This window comes from Cetorhinus maximus, chromosome 31 (assembly GCF_964194155.1).
Source record: "Cetorhinus maximus chromosome 31, sCetMax3.hap1.1, whole genome shotgun sequence".
In the NCBI taxonomy this organism is placed as follows: Eukaryota; Metazoa; Chordata; class Chondrichthyes; order Lamniformes; family Cetorhinidae; genus Cetorhinus; species Cetorhinus maximus.
In genome coordinates this window covers 3,387,897-3,414,881 of record NC_135909.1, presented here as the reverse complement: position 1 = coordinate 3,414,881, position 26,985 = coordinate 3,387,897, and the positions used below count along the sequence as shown (strand labels likewise).

The 26,985-nt window shown below is 50.3% G+C and overlaps 1 protein-coding gene across 1 annotated transcript; it reads left to right on the top strand.

Moving 5' to 3' along the window:
- Positions 1 to 339: 339 nt before the first annotated feature.
- tm7sf2 (transmembrane 7 superfamily member 2) lies at positions 340 to 25,295 on the top strand. The gene is made up of 11 exons (XM_078532960.1): positions 340 to 417; positions 2,240 to 2,445; positions 3,989 to 4,185; positions 6,248 to 6,302; positions 10,647 to 10,844; positions 11,984 to 12,087; positions 15,991 to 16,110; positions 17,314 to 17,482; positions 19,368 to 19,448; positions 21,481 to 21,603; positions 23,585 to 25,295. The coding sequence occupies exons 2-11, from the start codon at positions 2,388 to 2,390 to the stop codon at positions 23,743 to 23,745; spliced, it is 1,266 nt and encodes a 421-aa protein (XP_078389086.1). The 5' UTR covers positions 340 to 417; positions 2,240 to 2,387; the 3' UTR covers positions 23,746 to 25,295.
- The last annotated feature ends 1,690 nt before the right edge of the window (positions 25,296 to 26,985 follow it).

Below are 26,985 nucleotides of genomic sequence, written 5' to 3'. Positions count from 1 at the left end.
AGGGGGAGGGGTATTTGGGGGGGGATACTGGATGGGATATTTGGGACAGAGGGGGGGGGGTTTATTTGGGGGATATTGGGTGGGACATGGAGACAATTCGGGGGCTACGCGTGGGGGCTTTTTGAGGCTGGGCGGGTGGTACATTTCGGGGGAGGGAGGGAGGGCGGGGTCCTGGCTGTCACGCAGTGATTGGTTGAGCGGCTGCGGCTCGCGTCCTGATTCGATGGCCTGATACTGTTTGGCTCTCTGCCGATTGGCCGGCCGCGTGTCGCCTTGTGGCGCTCCTCGGAAGCTGATTGGCCGGACGAGGCGAATTGGTTACATTGCAGCCCGTGCGCGGGGGAGAAGTAGCAACGCGGAACAAAGGCTGAATGAGAGGCGAGTGAATGGCACTTGGGCATTAAAGAGACTGGGAGGGTAAGTAGGTGCCCAGTTACCCCCCTGGCTGGGTCTGGTAAGTGCCAGGAGCCTGTTTTTGCGAATGAATCTCTTAAAACAGCTGCTCTCTTCATCCCACTGGAAGATTTTTGCAATTATTTCATCTGGAAACCAAATAGAAAACAATTGGCAAGTAAACCAGGCAATTTAAATGCAAAATTCTGTCTACTCTGCTCTCTATGTTATGCCAGCAAAGTCTAACTCCTTCCTCCATTATCTTTTGTGTAACCTAATGCTACCTCTTGGAGATTTCCTATTGTCCAAATATTTGGAGGCAGGATTGAATTTTTAAAAAAACAATAAAATAATCTTATTCATTGGATGAATATCCAGCTTAAAGACCCAGCTTCTGGCCAGTCAAAACACTAGTATCAGAGGATTGACCTGACTGATCCTCCCCCCTCCTCCTCACCCAGCAATGCTGCTGGGAGAGTTCTTGCTGGGTTCAGGTGAAAAATAACTCCAGAAAGCAGCAAAGGTACGGGGGGGGTGATTTAATCGAGGCGTTGCAAATCACGATGGGGTCTTGATAAGAGTAAATAACTGTTTCCCAGTGGCGGGAGGGTCGGTAACCAGGGGGGGGTAACAGATTGAAGAGAATCGGGAAAAGAGCCAGAGGGGAGGAGATGAGGGGAATTTTTATTTACACTGGAGTTGTTGTGATCTGGAAGGCGTTGCCTGAAAGGGCGGCGGAAGCAGATTCAATAGGAACTTTCAAAAGGGAGTAGGATAAATACTTGGAGAGAGAGAAATTTGCGGGGCTGTGGGGGAAGGGGAATGGGACTAATGCTTCTTTTGTACCTTCAGCCTCTGGTTTTTTTTCCTTCTTGGGGAATAGCGGGCAAATCTTTTTTAAAAATTCATTCACAGGATGTGAATGGCCGGGCCCAGCATTTGTTGCCCATCCCTAGTTGCCCTTGAGAAGGTGATGGTGAGCCGCCTTCTTGAAGCGTTGGAAGGATTAGCTGGCTGATTATCAGCTTGTTTGAGCCTCATCGTGGACTCTCCTTCTGTGGCCGACAGGGTTCCTGGAGTGGGACCCTGAGAGCTGTTCGCAGAATTGTCACGGTGGAGAAGGAGGCCATTCGGCCCATCCTGTCTGCACCGGCTCTCTGAGCATTTTAACTTAGTGCCAATCTCCTGCCTTTTACCCATAACCCTGCACGTTGCTTCTATTTAAATAATCGTCCGGTGCCCTCTCGAATGCCTCAGGTTGTTGGCTAAGGGCAGGCTTGCTACCCTTCAGACTTATTGGTTAGCTGTTTCAGAGAACTAGTACTGGGTACGATGGGCCAAATGGCCTCTTTCTGCGCTGTAAGATTCTATGATCCATTGTCGGTGAAGTGCTCTGGGTCCCAGGTGAGATGGCACTCGGCTAGTGATCCTGAGACCCAGGCTGCTGCCGTGGGGACATGGGTTCAAACCCCATCAATTTGCGTTCAATTAATAAATCTGGAACTAAAAGCCAGCCTCAGTCAGGGTGACCATATCAACTATCATCGGTTGTCGTTAAAAACCCACCTGGTTCACTAATGTCCCCTTTAGGGAAGGAAATCTGCCGTCCTTACCCGGTCTGGGCCTACATTGTGACCCCAGACCCCACAGCAAATGGGGTTGACTCTTAACTGCCCCCTGAAATGGCCGAGCGAGACACTCAGTTCAAGGGCAATTAGGGATGGGCAACAGATGGTGGCCTTGCCAGCGACGCCCGCGTCCCCATGGAAGAATAAAGAAAAAAGGTGATGTGACAAATGGCGAGTTTCTTTCAAAGTTCAGTAAAGTTGCTTGATCCTTTCTGCAGGTGCTTCCTCCTCTACTCTCGCACCCCGAGCGGCCTTTGGCGGTGGCACGCCGGGCTATCGCACGGTAATGCTGAAGCGTTCACGTCCAGAGTGTAACTGACCCACACCTACCGAGGCAACCCAGGACGGGGTACACGGGGACTAAAGATGGATGACAAGTCCAAAATGCACAGGACCACCGTACTGGAATTTGGAGGTCCTCTAGGTAAAGGGACAGCAGCGTTGGGGGTGTAAAATTAGACCCAAGAAACCCATCTGAAAATGGCAAATAAGATTATTGTTAGAAATTTGGCGGAAGGATTATGCAGAGCGCCAACACTTTACTAAAAAGAGCAGGAGAGAAGATGGCGATTGCTTAGCTGACCGTTTCCCAGGAAGTGTCCCACAGATTCCTTAAACTGGGAAGATTAAGGCGCTGTAGGGGAAATGAAAGAATTGGTATAAAAACAGAAAGCGCTGGAGAGAGTCGGCATCTGTGGAGAGAGAGAAACAGAGTTAAGGTTTCGAGTCCGTGTGACTCTCTTTCAGAGCTGGAGTCCTCCATTTCTGAAGAAGAGTAATATTAGGCTCGAAACGTTAACTCTTGTTTCCCTCTCCACAGATCCTGCCAAACATGCTGGGTTTTTCCAGCACCTCCTGTCTCTATTTCAGATCTCCAGCTTCCGCAGTATTTTGCTTTATTTTAATGAAAGAATTCTCGACTTTGTCAGTAGGGAGGTAGGTGAAGAAGTAGATTAGAACCTTTTTTAAAATTAATTATTCCTGGGATGTGAGCGTCGCTGGCTGGGCCCAGCATTTATTTCCCCATCCCTAATTGCCCCCTTGAGAAGGTGGTGGGTGAGCTGCCTTCTTGAGCCGCTGCAGTCCCTGAGGTGTAGGTACACCCACAGCGCTGTTAGGGAAGGAGTTCCAGGATTTTGACCCAGAGACAGTGAAGGAACGGCCGATATATTTCCAAGTCAGGACGGTGAGCGACTTGGAGGGGAACTTGCAGGTGGTGGTGTTCCCATGTGTCTGCTGCCCTTGTCCTTCTAGATGGTGGAGGTCACCTGTTTGGAAGGTGCTGTACAAGAAGCCTTGGTGAGTTGCTGCAGTGCATCTTGTTGATGGTACATACACTGCTGCTACTGTGTGTCGGTGGTGGAGGGAGTGAATGTTTCAGATAGTGGATCTGTACCATCGACAAGATGCACTGCAGCAACTCACCAAGGCTCCTTCGACAGCACCTTCCAAACCCGTGACCTCTACCAACTAGCCAATCCAATGGGCTAGTTTGTCCTGGATGGTGTCAAACTGAAGTATTGTTCACGATGCACTCATCCAGGCAAGTGGGGGATATTCCATCACACTCCTGACTTGTGCCTTGTAGATGGTGGACAGGCTTTGGGGAGTCAGGAGGTGAGTTACTCTCCGCAGGATTCCCAGCCTCTGACCTGCTCTTGTAGCCACAGTGTTTATATGGCTGGTCCAGTTCAGTTTCTGGTCAATGGTAACCCCCCAGGATGTTGGTAGTGGCCAATTCAGGGATGGTAATGCTGTTAAATGTGAAGGGGAGGGAGCCTTGATTGGCAGTTTCATCCTGCTGCTTAGAAGTAAGCTCATGGGGAAGTATTGTAGGGTTCGTTGTGGGAACTGAGGAGAGGCGGGGAGATCGATTTGGGGTCGCTGCACGGTTGGTGGGAGGGTGACGTGTAATGCCGCATCAGCAGAGTAAAAATTTCCTCCTGCCTCTCCTTCTGTCTGGACAGGTGCACTGTTACTCCCCGTGCTGCTGCCCTGCACCTTACTCTACCTGCTGCTCGCATGTCGCACCCAGGATGCAAGTGTCTTCAACGTCCCCTCTCCCCTGCCGACTCCGAGTGAGCTCTGGGACCTCGACATGCTCCTGTTGGTTCTGGGCTGGTTTAGCCTGCAGGCTGTCCTGTACATGCTTCCTCTCGGTAAGGTAGGTCAATAGCAGGACTTGACGAGAGAGTAAGTGTTTGGGTGTTGTCTAACAGTTCAGATCGCCGACGCCTAGCGGTAATGTTACTAGACTAGTAATCCAGGGGCCTGCACTATTACTTCAGAGTCACGGGTTGAAATCCCACCATGACTGCTGAGGTAATTTAAATTAAATTAATTAATAGACCTGGAATAAATTAATTGTGATCATGAAATTGCCACAAAATCCCATCTGGTTCGCTAATGTCCCCTTTAGGGAAGGAAATCTGCCGTCCTTACCCGGTCTGGGCCTACATGTGACTCCAGCGATGGGGTTGACTCTTAACTGCCCCTCTGAAATGGCCCAGCCAGTCACTAAGTTGTATCAAACCGCTACAGTTTTTAAAAAAGAAAAAGCTGTAGCGATTCAAGGAGGTGGCTCACCACCACCTTCTCAAAGGCATTTAGGGATGGGCAACAAGTGCTGGGTGTTGCCAGCAATGCTCACATTCCAAGATTGAATTACAAAATAATTGGAGGACAGGTCATGACAGACCAGGTGGGGTGGGGGTCAGTTGCCCTCAATGCCACCCAAGTAGGGAGAAGGTGGGGTGGGGGGTTGAATCAGCCAGGGTTCCAGTTCCTGATCACTATACTGTGTGAGGGTGTGTGCGTGTCATGTGCACTTCACATGGTTGAATAGCTGACACTCGCTGCCTCGAGGTGATCGTGTGTGAAAAGGCCACTCGGATGAGATGCGAGAGGGCATCTGCGATCCTTTGGAAATCCGGGAATGGGTGTCGTCGAGCGGGAGCTGTTGGGGTGGGGGAGAGGAGGCTTCAGCTGTTGAGCTGTGGGGAAGGTGGGGGGGAGGGCTTATAGTTGTTGGGTAGGGAGAGGTGTTGTGGGAGGGGCGAGTTGATGGAAAGACAGGGTTTCTACAGAGAAAAAGGAAACCGAACACCTACCCTTTCACGCGCTACTCTTGCAGCAGCCATCAGGCTCCAGCGAGCTTAGTCCCTCAGTCCGTGCTCACCACAAGCCCCGAGGATTTAAAGGGACCTCACAGCTGTCAGGAGTCAGTCCCGAGCTCCACGGCAGCCATTGCTGCCTTGGGGGCCCTTGACCCCAAAAACCTCGCCTCAGGACCCCACTTTGGCGGGGGGGGGTGGGGTCGCGACCCATGGTTTGGGAAGCCCTGATCTGAAGCAACTGTGACCCAGACCCGAGGCTACCTTTGGGCAATGCCACGGGAGGTCGGTTAGAAAGAAGAAGCTGACCGGAGAAGGGAAGGGTCAGCGAGTCCAACGCTCGGCCCGATCAGCTCGCCCTAATCCTTCAGTCCCAAATCTTTCTCCTTTTTTAACAGGAGAAGTCAGTAACGTTGGGAGTGATCGTGAGGGGAAATCGCAGCGTGTCGAAGTTGCCTCGCGTCGCTTAGGGGAGTGTGACGTGTTTACATCCATTTACATGTAACTGATTTCCCCCTCCAACCCCGACCCTTGGAGTCCCAGACGGAAAAAGGGGACTGGGACAGCCACAGGCTGTCGGGGGAACTGAAGGTGGGCGATGAGGTCAAAGCAACCATTGGAGTGAATAAGTAAAACCGTGCTGAGTTGGCTGGGAAACGGGTCAGTGATCCCGATGTTTCCTAATAGCGCCGACCGCTTGGGTGAGCTAGAGGTAGCTGAAAGGAAAGCCTGTGCAGCTGAACCTCAGGAAGGGAGGGTGTGCTCATGATGAGGGAAAGGGGGAAAAGAGAAGTTCTATATATTTGGAAAAAAAATCCAGGCTCCAAAATCCGAGCGGCCTCTGTGACTGTGGAGCTAAAGGCTCATTGCCCTGACCTTGGGCTACTGCAGGGTGTTGGGGGGTGAAATTATTAACCATTCTAGGTAGCCTGGTAGCCTTCCAGTTGGCGACTGTCTCCTCCCCTCACTCGTTCAGCCTACGGGGTGTGTTGACGTACATGGAGTGTCGTGGTAATTACAGCGTTAGCCCCTACAACCCCCGGCCAGCCCGGGTTTACGCTCCTCCACACGAGCCTCCTCCTTTAGCTGACGCTCACGTTTTTGTCTCGGCAGGTTACCCAGGGTATGCCGCTCAGGGATGGCAGCAGACTCTCCTACCGCATTAATGGTACGTTTCAGCTACGCCTTAGGCCGTGCGCTCTGGACTATAAGCCCCGGCCTCTTGAGTCTGCCTGTTGTGCTTTACTGTGCCCTGCAACGATCTTAAGGTAGCCAGAGGGTGGGCTGCAGCCTTGATGTTTGCGAGCGGGCTTAATGACCCCTTTGGATGTGTGAGCGGTTCACGTGGTAGCTACTTCCCAGCAAATAGGAAATTTCTCGGCCTTGAAGGGAGAGGGGGGGCGGTGGGGTCAGGTTCACCGCTAAAGATCTAAAGCTGCACTTCCCGAACTTCTTTCCTGGCGTGACCCCAGAGTGAGAATTTGGGAGGTATGAGTGTTGTTGAGCGGGTGCTAGTGGGATGGGAGGGGGGAAGAGGAGGCTTCAGCTGTTGAGCTGTGGGGAAGGAGGGGGGAGGGCTTATAGTTGTTGGGTAGGGAGAGGTGTTGTGGGAGGGGCGAGTTGATGGAAAGACAGGGTTTCTACAGAAAAATAAACCCGCTTTTCACGTGCATTTCTTGCAGCAGCCACCAGGCTCCAGCGAGCTTAGTCCCTCGGTCCGTGCCCACCACAAGCCCCGAGGATTTAAAGGGACCTCACAGCTGTCAGGAGTCAGTCCCGAGCTCCACGGCAGCCATTGCTGCCTCGGGGCTCGCGACCCCAAAAACCTTGCCTCAGGACCCCACTCTGGGGGGGTCGCGACCCATGGTTTGGGAAATCCCGGTTTTAAAGCAACTAAGATTCAGATTCTAGGCTACCCTTGGGCAATGCCACGGGAGGTCAGTTAGAAAGAAGCTGACTGGAGAAGGGAAGGGCCAGTGAGTCTGACACTTGGCTCGATCAGCTCGCCCTAATCCTTCAGTCCCAAATCTTTCTCTTCGTTTGATTTATGTCCTTATCAATGACTGTCCTGGTACCGACATGTCTGTCTCCTGGAAAAATAGCTGGGAAGGCAAGTGGTGAGGATGACACAAAGAGTCTACAGGGGAATATAGACAGGTTAAGTGATTGGGCAAAAACTTGGGAGATGGAATATAATGTGGGAAAATGTGAGGTTATGCACTTTGGCAGGAAGAATAGAGGAGCTGAATATTATTTAAATGGAGAAAGGCTGCAGAAAGCTGCAGCACAGAGGGATTTGGGGGTCCTCGTGCATGAATCCCAAAAAGCTAACATACACGTTCAGCAGGGAATAGGGAAGGCAGATGGAATGTTGACCTTTATTTCAAAGGGAATGGAGTATAAAAGTCTTGCTAAAACTATACAAGGCACTAGTTAGACCACACCGAGAATACTGTGAACAGTTTTGGTCCCCTTATCTAAGGAAAGATGTACTGGCATTGGAGACAGTCCAGAGAAGGTTCACTAGGCTGATCCTGGGGATGGAGGGATTTTCTTATGAGGAGAGGTTGAATAGGTTGGGCCTGTACTCATTGGAGTTTAGAAGAATGAGAGGTGACCTTATTGAAACATAAAAGATTCTTAGGGGGCTTGACAGGGTAGATGCTGAGAGGTTGCTTCTCCTTGTGGGAGAATCTAGGACCAGAGGGCATAATCTCAGTGTAAGGGGTCACCCATTTAAAACAGAGATGAGGAGGAATTCCTTCTCTGAGGGTAGTCAATCTGTGGAATTCTTTACTGTAGAGGGTGGGTCGTTAAGTATATTCAAGGCTGAGATGGACAGATTTTTAATCAGTAAGGGAATCAAGGGTTATGGGGAAAGGCAAGCAAGTGGAACTGAGGATTATCAGATCAGCCATGACCTCATTGAATGGCAGAGCAGACTCGATGGGCCGAATGGCCTACATCTCCTATTTCTTATGGCCTTATGAAGGTATACCAACTCTTGCTGAGCTCCTCAGGAACATTTTTAAAATTATGCTTTCGTGGGATATGGGCTTCGCTGGCTATGCCAGTATTTATAGCCCACCTCTAATTGCCCTTGAGAAGGTGGTGGTGAGCTGCCTTCTTGAACTGCTGCAGTCCTTGTAGTGTAAGTACATCCACAGTGCTGTTAGGGAGGGAGTTCCAGGATTTTGACCCAGCGATATTGAAGGAATGACCGATATATTTCCAATTCAGAATGGTGAGTGGCTTGGAGGGGAGCCTCCAGGTGGTGGTGTTCCCATGTATCTGCTGCCCTTGTCCTTCTAGGTGGTAGTGGCCATGGGTTTGGAAGGTGCTGTCGAAGGAGCCTTGGTGAGTTGCTGCAGTGCATCTTGTAGATGGTACACACACTGCTGCCACTGTGCATCAGTGGTGGAGGGAGTGAACGTTGAAGGTGGTGGATGTGGTGCCAATCAAGCGGGCTGCTTTGTCCCTGATGGTGTCAAACTTCTCGAGTGTTGTGGGAGCTGCACTCATCCAAGCGAGTGGAGAATATTCCATCACACTCCTGACTTGAGCCTTGTAGATGTTCGACAGGCTTTGAGGAGTCAGGAGGGGAGTTACTCGCTGCAGAATTCCCAGCCTCTGACCTGTTCTTGTAGCCACAGTATTTATATTCACCATCCTGACTTGAAATTACATTGGCCGTTCCTTCACTGTCGCTGGGTCAAAATCCTGGAACTCCCTCCCTAACAGCGCGGTGGGTGTACCTACACCACAGGGACTGCAGCGGCTCAAAAAGGCGGCTCACCACCACCTTCTCAAGGGGCAATTAAGGATGGGCAATAAATGCTGGGCCCAGCCAGCGACACCCAAATCCCCTGAATGAAAAAGAAACTATGGCTGGTCCAGCTCAGTTTCTGGTCAATGATAACCTCCAGGATGTTGATGATTGGGGATTTAGTGATGGTTATGCCAATAAATGTCAAGGGGAGATGGTTGGACTCTCTCTTGTTGGAGAGAATTGTGGGTGCCCTTCAGTGCCTCACCCAGGTGACCAGTGGGTGGGGGAATGGTCGCAAAGTGGTTTTGCTACTGGATTAATAATCCAGATGTTTGGACTAAAGCTTGGAGACATGAAGTCAAATCTCACCGTGGCAGCTGGGAAATTTAACTTAAATTAATTAAATAAGTTAGAAGCTGTTATTTCTAATGTAGCTGGGTCCCTTGTTGGCCCCCTGCTCCAGTTTATGTGGTGCACTGAATTAGTTCTTAAATCAAGAAGCCAATGATAACCTTCAAAAGGCAGATGGGTAACTACTTATACTAAAGAAGAAAAAGAATTCAGGCCTATGGGCAAAGAGCGGATGAAGTGAGACTAAACAGATGGTTCTTGAAAAGGACGGGTACAGACTCGGTGGGCTGAATGGCCTCCTTCTGTGCTGTACTATTCTACGATGCTATGAAGGGCCAAGGTGCCATCGAAAGGTGAACAGGCAAAGGGACAGAATGAGAGAGATGAGGAACCGGTGTTCAGATGAGGCCAAGTGCCAGCGAAGGGAGATGGAGGCCATTGAAGAGAGGTGAGGAGTGCAGCAAGGTTGAAGGTGAGGAGTACCACAGTTTCGAGTTTATTGGGGGAGAGTGAGCCAGAGTGGGAGGGTGGTGAGCCTCGAGTCAAAGTCTGGTCGCCCGCACCTGGAGTCACTGTGCGCAGTTCCAGGCACCACACTTTAGGAAGGATGTATCGACCTTGGCGGGGGGGCGGAAGCACAGTGTAGACTTACCAGAACGATACCTGGACTCCAGGGAGTTAAATTACGAGACGAGGTTACACAAACTGGGGTTGTATTCCCTGGAATTTTGAAGATTGAGGGGAGATTTGATCAAAGTTTCAAGATATGAAGGGGAACAGGTAGGACCAGATAGAGAGAAACTATTCCCGCTGGTTGGACTAGGGGGAACAAAGTCTAAAAATGAGAGGCAGACCTTTTCAGGAGTGAGATTAGGAAACACTTCCACACACAAAAGGGTGGGAGAAGTTTGGAATGGCCATCAATGCTAGATTAATTCATTTTAAATCTGAGATTGATAGGTTCTTATTATCCAAAGGTATGAAGGGATATGGGGCAGGGGTGGGTACATGGAGCTAGGTCACAGAGCAGCCATGGTGGGTTAGGCTCGATGGGGCTGAATGGCCTCCTCCTATTTCTACGCTGCTGTGGGTGTAGGAAGGAGGACCATGATAGAATGGCGTATACTATATAGTCAGGGATTTGAGGATAATATATCCATATTGATTATTTAATCCCTTTTATTTTAGCGACGAGAGTGATCCCTGATCAAAAACGCAAGGCAGTGTAAGCGAACGTTCTTAGGCGGGCAAGAGGGGTTGTGGTCGAGAGGGTCCCCGGAGGCTGAGCGCCGGTGAAGGCTGACCGGTCGGGTTATTGCCTCTCGGGCGCTTGCGCGGGAACGCGCCCACACCGCCTCTCGCGTAATCCTTGGGTCCACCTTTCCCTTGCAGGGCTCCAGGCCTTTGGCGTCACCGCCCTCCTGGCCGGCCTCGGCGTCGTCTTCGTGGGGCTGCGGCTGAGCTCGGTCCACGACCGGTGCGTGGAGCTGGCCGTCTCGGCCATCGTTGCCTCTTTCGCGCTGAGCATCTTCCTGTATGCCCGCTCGCTGTGCGTGCCGGAGTCTGCACTGGCGCCGGGTGGAAACTCAGGTGAGTTCCTTCGTGGCCCCCTGCACGGTGTTTTGTTTTCCCCCCGGTCTGCCGATTTTTTTGTGGCAAGTTTTATTTTCTCAGGGTTCCTGGTCGCGTGGCAGCCTCGCCTGGTGCTGGCCTGATTCACCATATGTTGACACTGTCGTTTTGGACGGGCTGACCTTGGCGCTTTCAACCCCCTCCATTCCACCCACCGAAGTGTCCATTCTCTTGTTTAAGGATTTCAAGTTAATTTTTCCCTCCCCTCTCTTCAATTTGCCTCTTGCCACTTTGACACTTTTTAAAAGTTGTTCTTTCACGGGGATGTGGGCGTCGCTGGCTGGGCCCAGCATTTATTGCCCATCCCTAATTGCCCCCTCTCCTCCCCTCCCTCTCTCTCCTCCTCTCCCTCTCTCTCCTCCCCTCCCTCTCTCTCCTCCCCTCCCTCTCTCTCCTCCCCTCCCTCTCTCTCCTCCCCTCCCTCTCTCTCCTCCCCTCCCTCTCTCTCCTCCCCTCCCTCTCTCTCCTCCCCTCCCTCTCTCTCCTCCCCTCCCTCTCTCTCCTCCCCTCCCTCTCTCTCCTCCCCTCCCCCTCTCTCCTCCCTCTCTCCTCCCCTCCCTCTCTCTCCTCCTCTCCCTCCCTCTTCTCTCTCTCCTCTGTCTTGTTTGGCGTCCACATTTCCTGTAAAGAGCTCAGGACCAGTTCCCTACCAGGACGATGTGCTAGAAATGTAAAGTTGTGTCCTCCCGCCGTGTGGTGAGCTTTACCGGGGCCAGGATGGTTGGTCTGTAAGCGAGCTGGCTGATGTTGGGCACAGCCCTCCGGGGCTCGATGCCCATTCTGTCCTCAGTTAGTTGATCTCGGCTGTGTTGGCAGGAAAGGGAGAGCCACTGATGGTCTCCCAGGGTGGCCTGTGTTCCAGATCGCCATTCGCCCACACTGACAGCTGAGCACTTGCAGAGGGGATTGGGCATGGCTTCCCCCCCATCCCCCCCCACCACATGATTGGAAGCCGACCTGGCCTGCAGTCTAAGGTCAAGTGTATAAAGGCTGGGTGTGGGACGTTGGGAGGCTGCTCCTGCCAGTGGAAAGCCCCCCCCAACCCAGCACTGGGTGAGCAGGAAAATAAACACCTTTTCCAACCTTTCTTGTTGCAGGCAACCCGATTTATGACTTCTTCATTGGCCATGAGCTGAACCCTCGCATCGGAAGCTTTGACCTCAAATATTTCTGTGAACTGCGACCGGGATTGATCGGCTGGGTAAGCGAGTGTGTATACTCGGAGAGCTGTGAGAAGATGGGGTGTGACGAGTCCAAAATTAATATGATTTTATTCCCGCCCGCCCCCCACCCTCTCCTTTGCCTGTTAACATCTTGTCAATTACATTGTTACGGCTTGTTACTGTCAATTACACCGTGCAGGTTAAGAGAAACAGGTGATGGGTATGAATTGTCTTTGAGCACGTATAAATAAGGGACACCGGGTTGTGCGGGAGGAGAGCTGTGAGACTGAACAAGTCAATGAACTTGATAAAGAAAGGCTCTATGTCTTGGTTTCGGCTTCACCAACTGGCTTGGATCTTGTTACCACCGCAGGGTCCTTAATGGAAGAATAATTAAATGGTATTGTGCCTTATAAGTTTTTACAGTCTCATTGTGAACTGCGTTAGTAACCATGTCACTGAGCTAACAATCCAGGGAACGGGACTTTGAATATCACCCTGGCAGTTTGAGAATTTTAATGAGTTTTTTAAAATTGGGAAATAGTTCCGACCAATCGCACTTCTCTGTTTATTAACCTCTTGGATTAGGCAAATTTTTGTATTTATTCTTTCACGGGATGTGGGTTTCGCTGGCTGGGCCCAGCATTTATTGCCCATCCCTAATTGCCCCTTGAGAAGGTGGGGGGGGGGTGAGCCGCCTTCTTGAGTTGCTGCAGTCCGTGTGGTGTAGGTACACCCACAGCGCTGTTAGGGAGGGAGTTCCAGAACTTAGAAACAGTGACAGTGAGGGAACGGCCGATATATTTCCAAGTCAGGATGGTGTGTGGCTTGGAGGGGAACTTACATGGGAACAGTGCCACCTGGGTCTGCTGCCCTTGTCCTTCTAGGTCGTGGGTTTGGAAGGTGCTGTCGAAGGAGCCTTGGCGAGTTGCTGCAGTGCATCTCGTAGATGGTACACACACTGCTGGCCCTGTGCGTCGGTGGTGGAGGGGGTGGATGTTGAAGGTGGCGGGTGGGGTGCCGATCAAGCGCTAACCATTTGGCATCGCCATATCTGTCAATGACCGAGATGCTGAAGCTGTTCGCAACCTGAAAGATCCTCTTGCCCTCCCTTCACTTTGATTTTCAAAGTGCAATTAGAATTAATTTGAAGGAACATAGGACCAAGAAGAGGCCATTCAGCTCATCGAGCTTGATTCAACGTGATCGAAACGTTAACTCGATTTCTCTCTCTATTGGTGCTGCCAGACCCACTGGGTTTCTCCAGCTATTTCTGTTTTTATTTCGGACTTGCAGCATCCGCAGTATTTTGCTTTTATTGCAGTAACTAGGAACTTTGGTTGCTCTGTGGAATGCCAGTCAATTCAAATACAAACATGTTGCGTGACTTGTTCAGATGTGAAACGGGCAGCTTTTTGGAATTCAGTGCTAACTCGAATGGTTGCTCCAGTCCCAATTACTGCTCCCCAGGCTATTTATTAACCTGCCGCTTCGAAACTGATTAGCTTTACCTGAAGTCTGTTCGCGGAAGAGAAATAATTGAGGTCGACAACTGCTATCTTGTTGAAGGACCTTTTGGGCGTTTCGCTGTGGTAAAACGCTATACAAATGCAAGTTGTTGTTGGTGGAAAGAGAGCCATTACATAAAGATCACCGTCCCTTCACTGTCGCTGGGTCAAAATCCTGGAACTCCCTCCCTAACAGCGCTGTGGGTGTACCTACACCACACGGACTGCGGCGGCTCAAGAAGGCGGCTCAACACCACCTTCTCAAGGGGCAATTAGGGATGGGCAGTAAAGGCTGGGCCCAGCCAGCGACGCCCACTAAAGAATATTAAAAGTCATAGTTTTAGGTAGAATTTGGAAAGGGTCTGCCCTGCATGTGACTCCAGACCCACAGCAATGTGGTTGACTCTTAAATGCCCTCTGAACAAGGGGCAATTATGGGTGGGCAATAAATGCTGACCCAGCCAGCGACACCCACACCCCATAAACGAATAAGCAAAAAAAGCAGTTGGCAAAGTTTAACTCCTGTAACTTTGTGCCCTTTCAGCACAATTAACCGCTGTGCACGTTGGACACGGTTTATATGAATTTAATTATGTTTTGTTTGCCCAAGCTGTAAGATAAAAGCAAAAAACTGCGGATGCTGGAAATCCAAAACAAAAACTAAAAATACCTGGAAAAACTCAGCAGGTCTGGCAGCATCTGCAGAGAGGAACACAGTTAACGTTTCGAGTCCGTATGACTCTTCAACAGAACTAAGGAAAAATAGAAGAGAGGTGAAATAGAAGCTGGTTTAAGGAGGGGGTGGGACAAGTAGAGCTGGATAGAGGGCCAGTGATAGGTGGAGATAACCAAAAGATGTCATAGACAAAAGGACAAAGAGGTGTTGAAGGTGGTGATATTAGCTGAGGAATGTGCTAACAGGTGACATTAAGGGTAGAAAGCAGGAAGAGCAAGGTACAGATAGCGTGCTGTTTTTGTCATCTTTCAAGGCAAGCTTCACTGCTTAAGATAAAAGCAAAAAACTGCAGATGCTGGAAATCGGAAACAAAAACAAAAATACCTGGAAAAACTCAGCAGGTCTGGCAGCATCTGCGGAGAGGAGCACAGTTAACGTTTCGAGTCAGCATGACCCTTCAACAGAGTGATGCGGACTCGAAACGCTAACTGTGCTCCTTTTCACGGATGCTGCCAGACCTGCTGAGTTTTTCCAGGTATTTTTGTTTAAGCTTCATTGCTTGACTGAATCCCTTTCCCGAAACGGGGATTAAGCAGACTAAAAGTACTTGTAGTAATGACCGTCATGTGCAAACTGTAACCTGACTCTCTCAATTCAGTAGAATAGGTTCTTGCGCTTTGACAGGGCGTGAGCTGCTCACTGAACACCTGCTTCTCCCCAAAACAGCTGGCGGGCTTAGTGCTCTGTGGGTGGCAATGTTGCGCTGGACAGTTCTGAATGGTTTACGCCACTTGCACCATTTTTAAGCGCCGGGGGTGATTTTAAATGGTGGCGACTGTGCGTGTTGCTTCTGCGCACAATTTCCTATTTAGTAAACCTCCTTTAATATTGTGAGCAATTTTGGGCCCCGTATCTCAGGAAGGATGTGCTGGCCCTGGAGAGGGTCCAGAGGAGGTTCACGAGAACGATCCCAGGAATGAAAGGCTTAACGTATGAGGAACGTTTGAGGACTCTGGGTCTATACTCGATGGAGTTTAGAAGGATGAGGGGGGATCTGATTGAAACTTGCAGAATACGGAAAGGCCTGGATAGAGTGGACGTGGGGCAGATGTTTCCATTAGTAGGAGAGACTAGGACCCGAGGGCACAGCCTCAGAGTAAAGGGAAGACCTTTTAGAACAGAGATGAGAAGAAACTTCTTTAGCCAGAGAGTGGGTGAATCTATGGAATTCATTGCCACAGAAGGCTGTGGAGGCCAGGTCATTGAGTGTATTTAAGAGCGAGATAGATATGTTCTTGATTGGTAAGGGGATCAAAGGTTACGGGGCGAAGGCAGGAGAATGGGGTTGAGAAACTTATCAGCCATGATTGAATGGCGGAGCAGACTTGATGGGCTGAATGGCCTAATTTCTGCTTCTATGTCTTATGGTCTTATATTTGAAACATTGTTTTTATTATGGCCGACAACAGAAATCAACCTGCTGCTTCCGAAAGGGCGGGATGATCGTGCGGGGAGGCGTGGTGTAGAGCCGCCATTAGTTTAGCATCTTTGTTATTTGCTGCGATATTTTACCTTGGGGCCCAGGGTAGCCTTTCAGAACATGGGAGCAAGGGCTCACCTGATAGACTCTTCGAAAAGCCCCGCGAGTCTTAGAACGCGAGCTGTAGTACTTTGAGGGGAGGCGCGCGAGAAACTTGTCCAGGGGCGCCTTGCTGCAGTCAATATGAAACCTGCTGACCTTTAACCTTCCTCCCCAGCTGGTTATCAACCTGGCGATGCTGATGAAGGAATCCGAATTGCGAGGGAGTCCATCCCTCGCGATGATCCTCGTCAATTCCTTCCAGCTCCTGTACGTGCTTGATGCCCTCTGGCACGAGGTGAGGAGAATGTTTCTTATAGTCAAGTAACCGTGAGAAGGGTTGGCGGGGGCCTGGAAGTCACTGCATGAAAGGGTGGCGGAGTCAGAAGCCCGCGTCGCGTTTAAGGGATATATTTTTTAAAAGGATGTGGGTGTCTCTTTGAATTTGTCGCCCATCCCTAGTTGCCCTTGAACTGACCTTGCTCGGCCGTCTCAGAGGGCAGCTAAGCGTCAACCACATTGCTGTGGGTCTGGAATCGCGTGTAGGCCAGACCGGGTAAGGTCGTTTAATGCCCCTAAAGGGGGCGTTAGTGAACCAGATGGGTTTGTACATGATTGGTCACCATTATGGTCACCATTACTAGCTTTATAGTCCAGATTTATTTATTCATTCGTGGGGATGTGGGCGTCGCTGGCTTGGCCAGTATTTGTTGCCCATCCCTAATTGCCCGTGTTCAGAGGCCATTTGAGAGTCAAGCACATTCATGTGGGTCTGGAGTCACATGTAGGCCAGACCAGGTAAGGACGGCAGATTTCCTTCCCTAAAGGGACATTACTGAACCAGATGGGTTTTTTACCACAATCGACAATGGTTTCACGGTCATTATTGGACTTTTAATTCCAGATTTTTATTGAATTTAAATTCCACCAGCTACCGTGGTGGGATTTGAACCCATGTCTCCCCCTGCCCGGTTTCTGGATTACTAGTCCAGCAGCATTACCACCAATTCTCCCTTTGCTTTGATTATGTGCTGGAGGATGTGAAGGCGTTGGGGAGAGTGCAGCAAAGATTCGCGAGACTGGTTCCAGGGAAAAGCGGCTTTGTTTGTGGAAATAGATGGGAGAAGTTGGGACTTTTTTCCTTAAGGAAAAGAAGATAGAGCGGAGATTTTTTTTTAAAGAGGTGTTCAAAATCATGAGGGGTCGGGATAGAGTAGATAGGGAGAAACTGTTCCCACTGGTGGAAGGGTCGAGAGCGAGAGGGCACAGATATAACGTAATTAGTGAAAGAAGCAAAAATGGTAGGAGGAACAACCTTTTATTTCACCCAGCGAGTGGTTAGGATTTGGAACGCGTGGCCTGAGAGCGTGGTGGAGGCACACGTGAAGCCGAAGTAAGTTGTAGGTGTGAGGTGCCGCTCACCCAGACCTCCCTGATGTGAAGGGGTGAGCCTACCCTGACTTAACTTCCCAGTTCTTGGTTTCTCTCTGCGTCCTCGCAGGAAGCCGTCCTGACCACGATGGACATCGTGAACGATGGCTTTGGCTTCATGCTGGCCTTTGGAGACTTGACCTGGGTGCCTTTCACGTACAGCCTGCAGGCCCACTTTTTGGTCAGCCACCCCCAGGAGCTCGCCACAACCACAGCGGCAGCCATCGTCCTCCTCAACGGTAAGCGCTGGCTCCTGTCTCCAACCCCCTACCTCTTCCCCATCTTCTGTTAACTCCTGAAGGCAGTGGAGACATGCTGGTTGTGGTCCTGTTTTGAGTACATGAGCACCATGTTGATATGCTTCTTGACGTGGTGTGACAGCCAAGTCCAAGTAACCGTGTGTGAGCCTGGTAAATGTCGTGTGCTTAGGAGAAAAAAAAGGTGACTTTTGTCTTACTGAGGAAAGGTTGAGCAGGTTGGGCCTATACTCATTGGAGTTTAGAAGAATGAGAGGTGATCTTATTGAAACATGTAAGATTCTGAGGGGGCTGGACAGGGTGGATGCTGGGAGGATGTTTTCCCCTTGTGGGGGAATCTAGAACTATGGGACACAGTTTAAAGATGAGGGGGTCTCCCATCTAAGACGGAGACGAGGAGAAATTTCTTCTCTTGAGGGTCCTCAGTTTGCGGAATTCTCTTCCCCGGGGAGCAGTGGAGGCTGGGTCATTGAATATGTTCAAGGCCGAGCTAGACAGCTTTTGGATTGACCGGGGAGTCGGGGGCTATGAGGGAGAGGCAGGAGAGTGGAGTTAAGGCCACAATCGGATCGGCCGTGATCTCCTCGAACGGCAGATCGGGCTCGAGGGGCCGAATGGCCTACTCCTCCTGTGTCTTGGATTTCCAAATTTCCAGGGCCTCAGGAAGTTCATCTAGGACAAAGTGGCGAGTGAGAGATAGAAGGCGCGAAGTTGCCTCGGCTTTTTGGCTTGCTTGGCCGAAACCCGAGGGCTGTGGCTTGGACACCTCTTGAAGCACAACATACAGGTGGGCCCAGGGTAAAGCTCCATCCACTCTGCCCCCAGTAAAGTGCCTTAGCCATGAAATGGGAGCCGGCCTAGTGCGCCACTGCAACACTTGCACCCTGCGTGCTGAACAATGGGGGCAGTTCTGGCTTTACAGGATCGGGCGCGATAGACGCTGTCAGCCAGCAGATAGAGTGGCCTTTGACCTCGTCGACCTGTACAGAATGAAACCGTAGGTCTCTGGGACAACGCGTCGCCGAGCTTTACTGTTCCCTCCCCCGACAGGCGGGCAGGGCACTAGGCCCCCAGTGTCGGTTTAGCCTCATTCTTTGGTTCCGTAAAAACCCTGATCCCGATAGGTATTTTCCAGATCCTGGAAAATACCTAAGGCTTGAGGGCAAGATTGGGCCAACTTGCTTTCAAGTAGTGCCTCTTCACTTAATGAAACTGTTCCAAGGTGATTTACAGAAAGCCAAACATTGACACCGCGCCAGGCAAAGATACTCTGAGGAGTAACTAAAAGCAGAGTGAGAGGGGGTAACTTGTATTTATTTATTTATTTTTTATTCATTCGTGGGATGTGGACGTTCCCGGCTAGGCTCAGCATTTATTGCCCGTCCCTAATTGCCCCTGGAGAAGGCGGTGGTGAGCCGCTGCCTTGAACCGCTGCAGCCCCTGTGGTGTAGGTCCACCCACAGTGCAGTTCCAGGATTTTGACCCAGCGACAGCGAAGGAACGGCCGATTATATTTCCAAGTCAGGATGGTGAGTGGCTCGGAGGGGAACTTCCAGGTGGGTGGTGCTCCCATGTGTCTGCCGCCCTTGTCCTTCTGGATGGTAGTGGTCGTGGGTTTGGAAGGTGCTGTCAGAGGAGGCTTGGTAAGTTTAAGGAGTGTTTTAATGGTGGAGAGAGAGGTTTAAGGATCGGATGCAGAGCTCTAGGGTTGCTGGTTGAACAGTCTACCAGCACTTATGTTCTAGGAAGCTTGGGTGAGATACAGGAAGCCTCAGTGAAGTTGGACCACATTAAGAACCAGAGTGCTTTTTCCATTGCTCTGTTCTCCCTGGGATCTGTAATACCATTTGTTTCATTTCTGTTACAGCTCTTGGGTATTTTATATTCCGCAGTGCAAACTCACAGAAGAACACTTTCCGCAGGAACCCCAATGACCCTAAAGTGGCGGGTAAGTAACGCGCAGTTGCACTGGGTCCCCCAGAAAACTCCTGCCCTTGGCCAATGGGGCACGAAGAGGGTCAATGCCCCAAGTAAGCTGAACCCATCGCAAACAACTCGAGGGCAATTGGGGATGAGGGCAATAAATGCTGGCCTAGCCAGCGACGCCCACATCCTGTGAAAGAACAGTAATAAAGATCTACTGCCTACCGTTACTCACAGTAAGAGGTTGTGGTGGAGGAATTAAACCAGGCTGGTCTTTTGTTTCAAGCTGGTTCATTTTCAAGACAATCCCTCGGTGCTACTGACTTCCAAGTAGCTTCCACACAAAATGTTCCAGCTGTATGTTTTTATTCTATTTCGATGGGATAATCAATACCTGTTTAAACTAGCAATTGTCTTTAACAAGGTGATTGTCATGCAGCGTGATTATTTATACATTGACACCTACCACCAGATCGGGAGGTGTCAGCTGTGGCTCAGTCCATAGCACCCTCGCCTTTGAATCAGAAGGTTGTGGGTTCATGTCCCACTCCCGGAAACCAAGAACTGTGAATGTACTCGAAAGAGTTACATGCGATCTGTTGATAACTCGAAAGAGTTACCACCAGATCGGGTGAAATACTGATGGCAGAGTTTTTGGACAATGTTGGTCGGCTGTTTGATTTAAGCTCCCCGAGCCCCTAGATACCAACGCTTCCTCAAATAATCGTGGAATAGCTTCCTGAATCTCTCTTTTTTTATTGTTTCGTGAGATGTGGGAGTCGCTGGCAAGGCCAGCATTCGTCACCCATCCCTAATTTTGCCCTTGAGTGACTCGCTCGGCCATTTCAGAGGGGCAGCTAAGAGTCAACCACATTTGCTGTGGGGTCTGGAGTCACATGTAGGCCCAGACCAGGTAAGGACGGCAGATTTCCTTCCCCTAAAGGGGACATTAGTGAACCAGATGGGGTTTTTACAACAATCGATGATGGGTGTCATGGTCACCATGACTGAGACTGGCTTCATAATTCCAGATATATCAACTGAGATTTGAACCCATGTCCCCAGAGCATTAGCCTGGGCCTCTGGATTACTAGTCCAGTGACATGACCACTACGCCACTGTCTCCCCCCCACAAATATAAACTGTGGGTAAAAGTCTTCAAAAAAAGAGCTAGATGGGTAACAGACAGTTGAGAGGGGGAAAGGGCACGGATTTTGTGGTTTCCCTTGGATGGACGGTCAGAACTACAGAATTGGATCACGTTGATGAGACTCTTGTACCCCCATGCGTTAGAGGGAGACTTTAACTTTCGTTAACCACAACCGATCCAGTTATAAGGAGGGATAGGGGCCAATTGAAAGATTTAATCCATCATGTGATGGGCCATGCATTTCTGGGTCGGGAGTTGGTTTATACTTAGAGGGCAGTGGGCCAGGGTCCAACAGAGGGATGCGAGGGTGGACGAGTATCTGGCTTTAAGAATCTCACAATACAGAGAATGTTGCTGTGTCCCTTTGGGAGCTTACATGGGGGCGGCAGACTCTATAGTAGGGTAGGTCGCCCATGGACAGCAGATGGAGGTTAAATACTTGGTTAGATTGTAGATGGGGTGTGGAAGGTTAAATGAGTGGGATAGAGGCTTTGATTAGGTTGATTGGACATGGTGGGGCGGGTGGCTGTGTTTGCAAGGAGGTTAAATGAATGGATAGATTTTGAGAGGATGTTACAATGGAAGGAATAGGCTTAATGGTCTACTTGGCCTGTTTGCATTTAGCAGCAACATGGGCGCATGTAGCACTAGAGGGAGTTCTCAAGAGGCCAGAATTTGATGAGTGTGGATATCTCGAATGGTTGTGGGGCTGGAGGAGGTTACAGGAGACAGGGAGACGTGAGCTGGTGGAGCGGTTTGAAAACAAGGATGAGCATTTTGAAATCGAGGGGTTACTTTACATTCTTTGTGGGGGGCAGGGAGGGGGGTTTGGTGGCGGTGTGATGCGCTTCTGTCAGCCGACGAGCTTAAATTCGTTTTTAATGTTTCCCGCCGCAATATGTTTCAGGGCTGGAGACGATCCCCACGGCAACCGGGAGACAGCTTTTGGTCTCGGGCTGGTGGGGCCTGGTGCGACACCCGAACTACCTCGGGGACCTGATCATGGCGCTGGCCTGGTCCCTGCCCTGCGGTGAGTCCAGAGCGATTGGGTATGCATTGAAAGGATAGGTTGACTTCTTGAGTGATGGAATTGATCCGCCAAAGCTTAGGCCGCCCAGAGAGTTGAGAAGAAATTGGGGAATATGCGTGAAGGGTTATAAAGGGTTTAAAAAAAAAAGGCGGGGGGGCATCAGGCCCATTGAGTCGATGATGCAATCTGTCACGCCTCTTCCCCCGCCCCATCCCACCCCACTTCGGACTATTCCCTGATCAGGAAAAACTGGAGCATAAAGCAAAGGTGACGTATAAAGAATAGATAAAAGCAAAATACTGCGGATGCTGGAAATCTTGAAACAAAAACAAAAATAGCTGGAAAAACTCAGCAGGTCTGACAGCATCTGCGGAGAGGAACACAGTTAACGTTTCGAGTCCGTATGACTCTTCAACAGAACTAAGGAAATATAGAAATGAGGTGAAATATAAGCTGGTAGAGGGGGTTGGGACAGGTAGAGCTGGATAGAGGGCCAGTGATAGGTGGAGGCAAAGAAGAGATTGCCAAAGATGTCATAGACAAAAGGACAAAGAGGTGTTGACGGTGGTGATATTATCTAAGGAATGTGCTAATGGGGACATTAAGGGTAGCAAGCTAGTGGCAGATGGCCCTACCAGCTCTACCTGTCCCACCCCCCCTCTACCAGCTTATATTTCACCTCATTTCTCAATTTCCTTAGTTCTGATAAAGAGTCATACGGACTCGAAAGGTCAACTGTGTTCCTCTCCGCAGATGCTGTCGGACCTGCTGAGTTTTTCCAGCTATTTTTGTTTTTGTATAAAGAATAGATGTTCACCTACTGAGCAGAGGAGGGTAGAGTGTCGTGGGGTGCAGAGGGGCCAGGGCCCTTGCCAAAATGGCAAGAAGAGATCCTCCACTCATTCAACCGATTACAGACCGGAGGCGATGGTACCCTCGGAGTGAGCCCTCTGCCCTGTTCCGTGGGACATCGCGCTTTCAAACAGAGGCCTACTGGCAGAGACGATTTGAGTTTTCTCGATGGGGTAGGGCAGATGCATGAGGGAACGGTGTGTGCGCGTGGGACCCGGGGTGGGGTGCAGGGTGGACCGGGAGGGAGGTAAGCCTCAATTTCTATTGCCTTCTCGACCCATACTTCCCTCACGCTACCCCTCCCTCCGTACGTAGCTCATTGCGCATGCTTGGAACTAGTGCAGGCTGAGGGGAGATTTGATTGCGATGTACAAAATTGTGAAGGGGCCTGGATAGAGTGGGTACCAGGGAAGGCCCTGTTTACCTGACAGCAGAGAGGTCTGCGTCTGGGGGGGGGGGCAAGGGCGAAATTGGACTCAACAGGTGATGCCAAGGGGATCGAGAGTGCCCAACCCAGCACGTTGTTTGAGGCTCGAGCCTCCAGAGTGCCCGCTCAGGCAAGATGCTGAAGGATTTGCCTTATTGCAGGGAGGGAATGAAGATTGGTAGAAAGATTAGAGGGGAGGTGAGGAAAAATGTTTTCGCCCACAGTGTTCGTCGGTGGGGGTCTGGAACTCACAGCCTGAAAGGGCAGCGGAGGCAGGAGCCCTCGACCCATTTAAGAGGCGTCTGGATACGCACCTCAAGTGCCGTAACCTGCAGGGCTATGGACCAAATGCCGGAAAGTGGGATTAGGCCGGGCGGCTCGATTTTTGCAGACAGGATGGGCCGAGTGGCCTCTCTCTCTGTGCCGTAAACTTACTTTCTAAGCCGGTGAGGTAATGAGATGCACAGACTGCAAAGGTTGAATCGCTGGCCTGTATTTTTGACTAAATGGAGCTAGAATAGTAGTTGCCGTGCTATAATGAGCCTCAATGTTCCCGTCCTTAAGGAGGGTGAAACTCCTGCTCAATATTGGAAAGTATTGGGATTTCTGTGTTTTTTTTTGGAGGGTGGGGATGGTTCAGGAGGTGCTGTAACTCCCTAAGATGATGTCCCTGTGCTTTTCCTTCCTTCTTCCCCCCCCCAGGTTTGGCACACGTTCTCCCATATTTCTACGTTATCTATTTCACCATCTTGTTGATCCATCGCGAGGCAAGAGACGAGCACCAGTGTCGGAGGAAGTACGGTTCAGCGTGGAGCGAGTACTGCAAGCGAGTCCCCTACCGAATCTTCCCGTACGTGTACTGAGGGAGCCTGGAGAGTGCGCGCGTGCTGATCTTTTTCTCCGCTCGCCTCCCCGTGAATCCCCGTGACTTCTTTTCCCTCCCCTCGCTAAGGCGAGTCCTTCGGGCCTCTTGCCCAACTGAGCCTTCTGGATGTTCTGGATTGGACACTGTCGATCCACTTGGCAAGTCCAATTTGGCCCTGGTCCCCCACCCCCGGTGCCCACTTACACCACCACTGGGGATCGTGACGAGCAGCTGGAACCTTGGCAAAGATTGCCCCGTCTCCACTCTCCGGACAGGTTGACGCTCAGTGCCGCGCCCGGTCGGTATTGGCTCTCCGCCGCATCTGGTGTCTTAAGACACCGGGTCATTTTGAAACCCCTTTCTCGAGCAAGGACGCCACGTGAGCATGTGACACATGTATAGGTTTGGTGTTGACGGTGACAGATTGGATAAAGCCGAACTTACTTACAGGCGACGGCAAACGCCTAGACGGTTTTCACTGTGTCGATACAGAGCCTGAAGCCGAGCTGCAGAGCGTTGTGGACAAAGTTAGGCTGTTCGTTTCCTACAAGTTAAGCCAGTGAGTCAGCGGCAGGTAACCAAACTTGTACGAGTCTCGCAAAAGCGAAATCACGTTAGCCAAAGGGTTTACTTGATCTGAACCTGCCTTATGGTCTTGACTGATATACCCCAGCTGCCGGGAGTTCCAATCCTGTTTCAGCTCCTGTGCTCGCTGATTGTTTTGATAGGTCAAGCTCCTCTGAAACCTGGCTCTATTGACCAGGTTTGTGGTCTAAATTGGGAACGTCTTGAGTTTTTTTTCGTCTTCACTGGTACGTAGTGGGTGGCCTCTCGGGCTAGGTTCATGAACCTCATTAACCTCCACTTGTTGGTACTAACAGATCCTGGAGTTTTGATGATGATTCTTTTGTTCACGAGGTGTGGGCATTGATGGCAAAGTTACCCCTCGTTGTTGATTGCCCCTTGAGAAGGTGCTGGTGAGCTGCCGCCTAGAATCCAACTGAGTGGCTTCCTTGGTTGTTTTGGGGATAGTTTAAGAGTCAACCATATTGCTGTGGATTTTTAAAACAAGATTGTTTGTTCACGAATGCCCTTTCGGGAAGGAAATCTTCCTACATGTGATTCAAGACCTTACGAAATGCACTGCAGTAGCTCGCCAAGGTTCCTTTGACAGCACCTTCCAAACCTGCGACCTCCACCATAGGCGTCACTGGCTAGACCTGCATTTGTTGCCCATCCCTAATTGCCCTTGAGAAGGTGGTTGTGAGCTGCTGCCTTGAACTGCTGCAGTCACCAAGGCTCCTTAGACAACACCTTTCAAACCCACGATCTCTACCACCTAGAAGGACAAGGGCAGCAGACACATGGGAACACCACCACCTGCAAGTTCCCCTCCAAATCACTCACCATCCTGACTTGGAAATATATCGGCCGTTCCTTCACTGTCGCTGGGTCAAAATCCTGGAACTCCCTCCCTAACAGCACTGTGGGTGTACCTACACCACATGGACTGCAGCCATTCAAGAAGGCAGCTCTCCACCACCTTCTCAAGGGCAATTAGGGATGGGCAATAAATGCTGGCCCAGCCAGCAAAGCCCACATCCCACGAATGAATAAAAATAAAGTCCGTGTGGTGTAGGTACACCCACAGCGCTGTTAGGGAGGGAGTTCCAGGATTTTGACTCAGCGACATTGAAGTAATGGCCGATTATTTACAAGTCAGGATGGTGAGTGGCTTGGAGGGGAACTTGCAGGTGGTGGTGTTCCCATGCATCTGCTGCCCTTGTCCTTCTAGACAGTAGCGGTCACTGGTTTAGAAGGTGCTGTCAAAGGAACCTTGGCAAGTTGCTGCAGCGCATCTTGTCGGGTCTTGATTCACGTGTAGGCGAGACCGGGTAAGGACGGCAGATTTCTTCCCCTAAAGGGCATTCATGAACCAGATGGGTTTTTACAACAATCGGTGATAGTTTCATGGTCACCATTACATAAGTTCAAGGTGAGGGGCAGGAGGTTTAGGGGGGATGTGAGGAAAAACTTTTTTACCCAGAGGGTGGTGAGGGTCTGGAATGCGCTGCCTGGGAGGGTGGTGGAGGTGGGTAGCCTCACATCCTTTAAAAAGTACCTGGATGAGCACTTGGCACCGTCACAACATTCAAGGCTATGGGCCAAGTGCTGGTAAATGGGATTAGGTAGGTAGGTCAGGTGTTTCTCACGTGTGGGTGCAGACTCGATGGGCCGAAGGGCCTCTTCTGCACTGTGTGATTCTGTGATTACGGAGACCAGGTTTTTATTCCAGAATTATTTAGATTGTTAATAAACCTCCCAGCTGTCGTGGTGGGATTTGAACACCAATCAGGTCTCAGGGCTGAGACCGAACAGCCAAACCCAGGGAATTCACAAGGGAGTAGTCAATGAGTGAGGAATAAAATGGCCAATGGGCTTGAGCTGTCTGTGCTTCATGAGACAAATCGCCAGGACGTGGGATGACGTGGGGGAGGTTGTTGGCGGTCCATGGGCTGTAATTTGGGCAATCCAGATATATAAATAGCATTTTCTGGAAACTATTTTTGCCTCCCCTGAGGTGCTGCACAATCCATCCTTCAATGTAGGCCTTTTGTTCAAAATCCCTTAGTCTATTAGGGCCCTTAGTCAGAATAGGAATATAAGAGCAGTAGGCTATTCAGCCCCTCGATGATGCTTCCCCCATTTAACTAGATCATGGCTGATCTACTACCTCAATGCCATCTTCCCACACCATCTCCATATCCCTTCATGTCATTGGTATCTAGAAATCTATTGACCTCTGCTTTGAACACACTCAATGACTGAGCCTCCACAAGCCCTCTGGGGTAGAGAATTCCAAAGAGTCGCCAACCCTCTTGAGTGAAGAAATTCCTCCCCATCTCAGTCCTAAATGGCCTACCCCTCATGAGAATGGTAGTATGGTGGTTATGATATTGGATTAATAATCTAGTGGCCTGGATTAATGATCCAGGGACATGAGGTAAATAATGCTGTCCATGCCAGTGGTGGCCAATTTCGGTGAATGAATAAGAAATTCTTTTTCCTCTGGGTGATGATCACTTTTGTCTTTTAAGTATTGTGCCAACTTTATAAATAGCCAGGAACTAGATCAATCAACCTGATTCCATCAGTTCAGATAAAAGCAAAGTTCTGATGAAGAGTCATACGGACTCGAAACGTTGACTCTGTCTTCCTCTCCATAGATGCTGTCAGA

Bases quoted from the DNA above. Each gene is read 5' to 3' on its own strand.
- tm7sf2 (XM_078532960.1), top strand. From the start codon at position 2,388: ATGGATGACAAGTCCAAAATGCACAGGACCACCGTACTGGAATTTGGA. The intron at 4,186-6,247 runs GTAGGTCAATAG...TTGTCTCGGCAG, and splicing joins ACATGCTTCCTCTCGGTAAG to GTTACCCAGGGTATGCCGCT. The intron at 16,111-17,313 runs GTGAGGAGAATG...GCGTCCTCGCAG, and splicing joins TTGATGCCCTCTGGCACGAG to GAAGCCGTCCTGACCACGAT.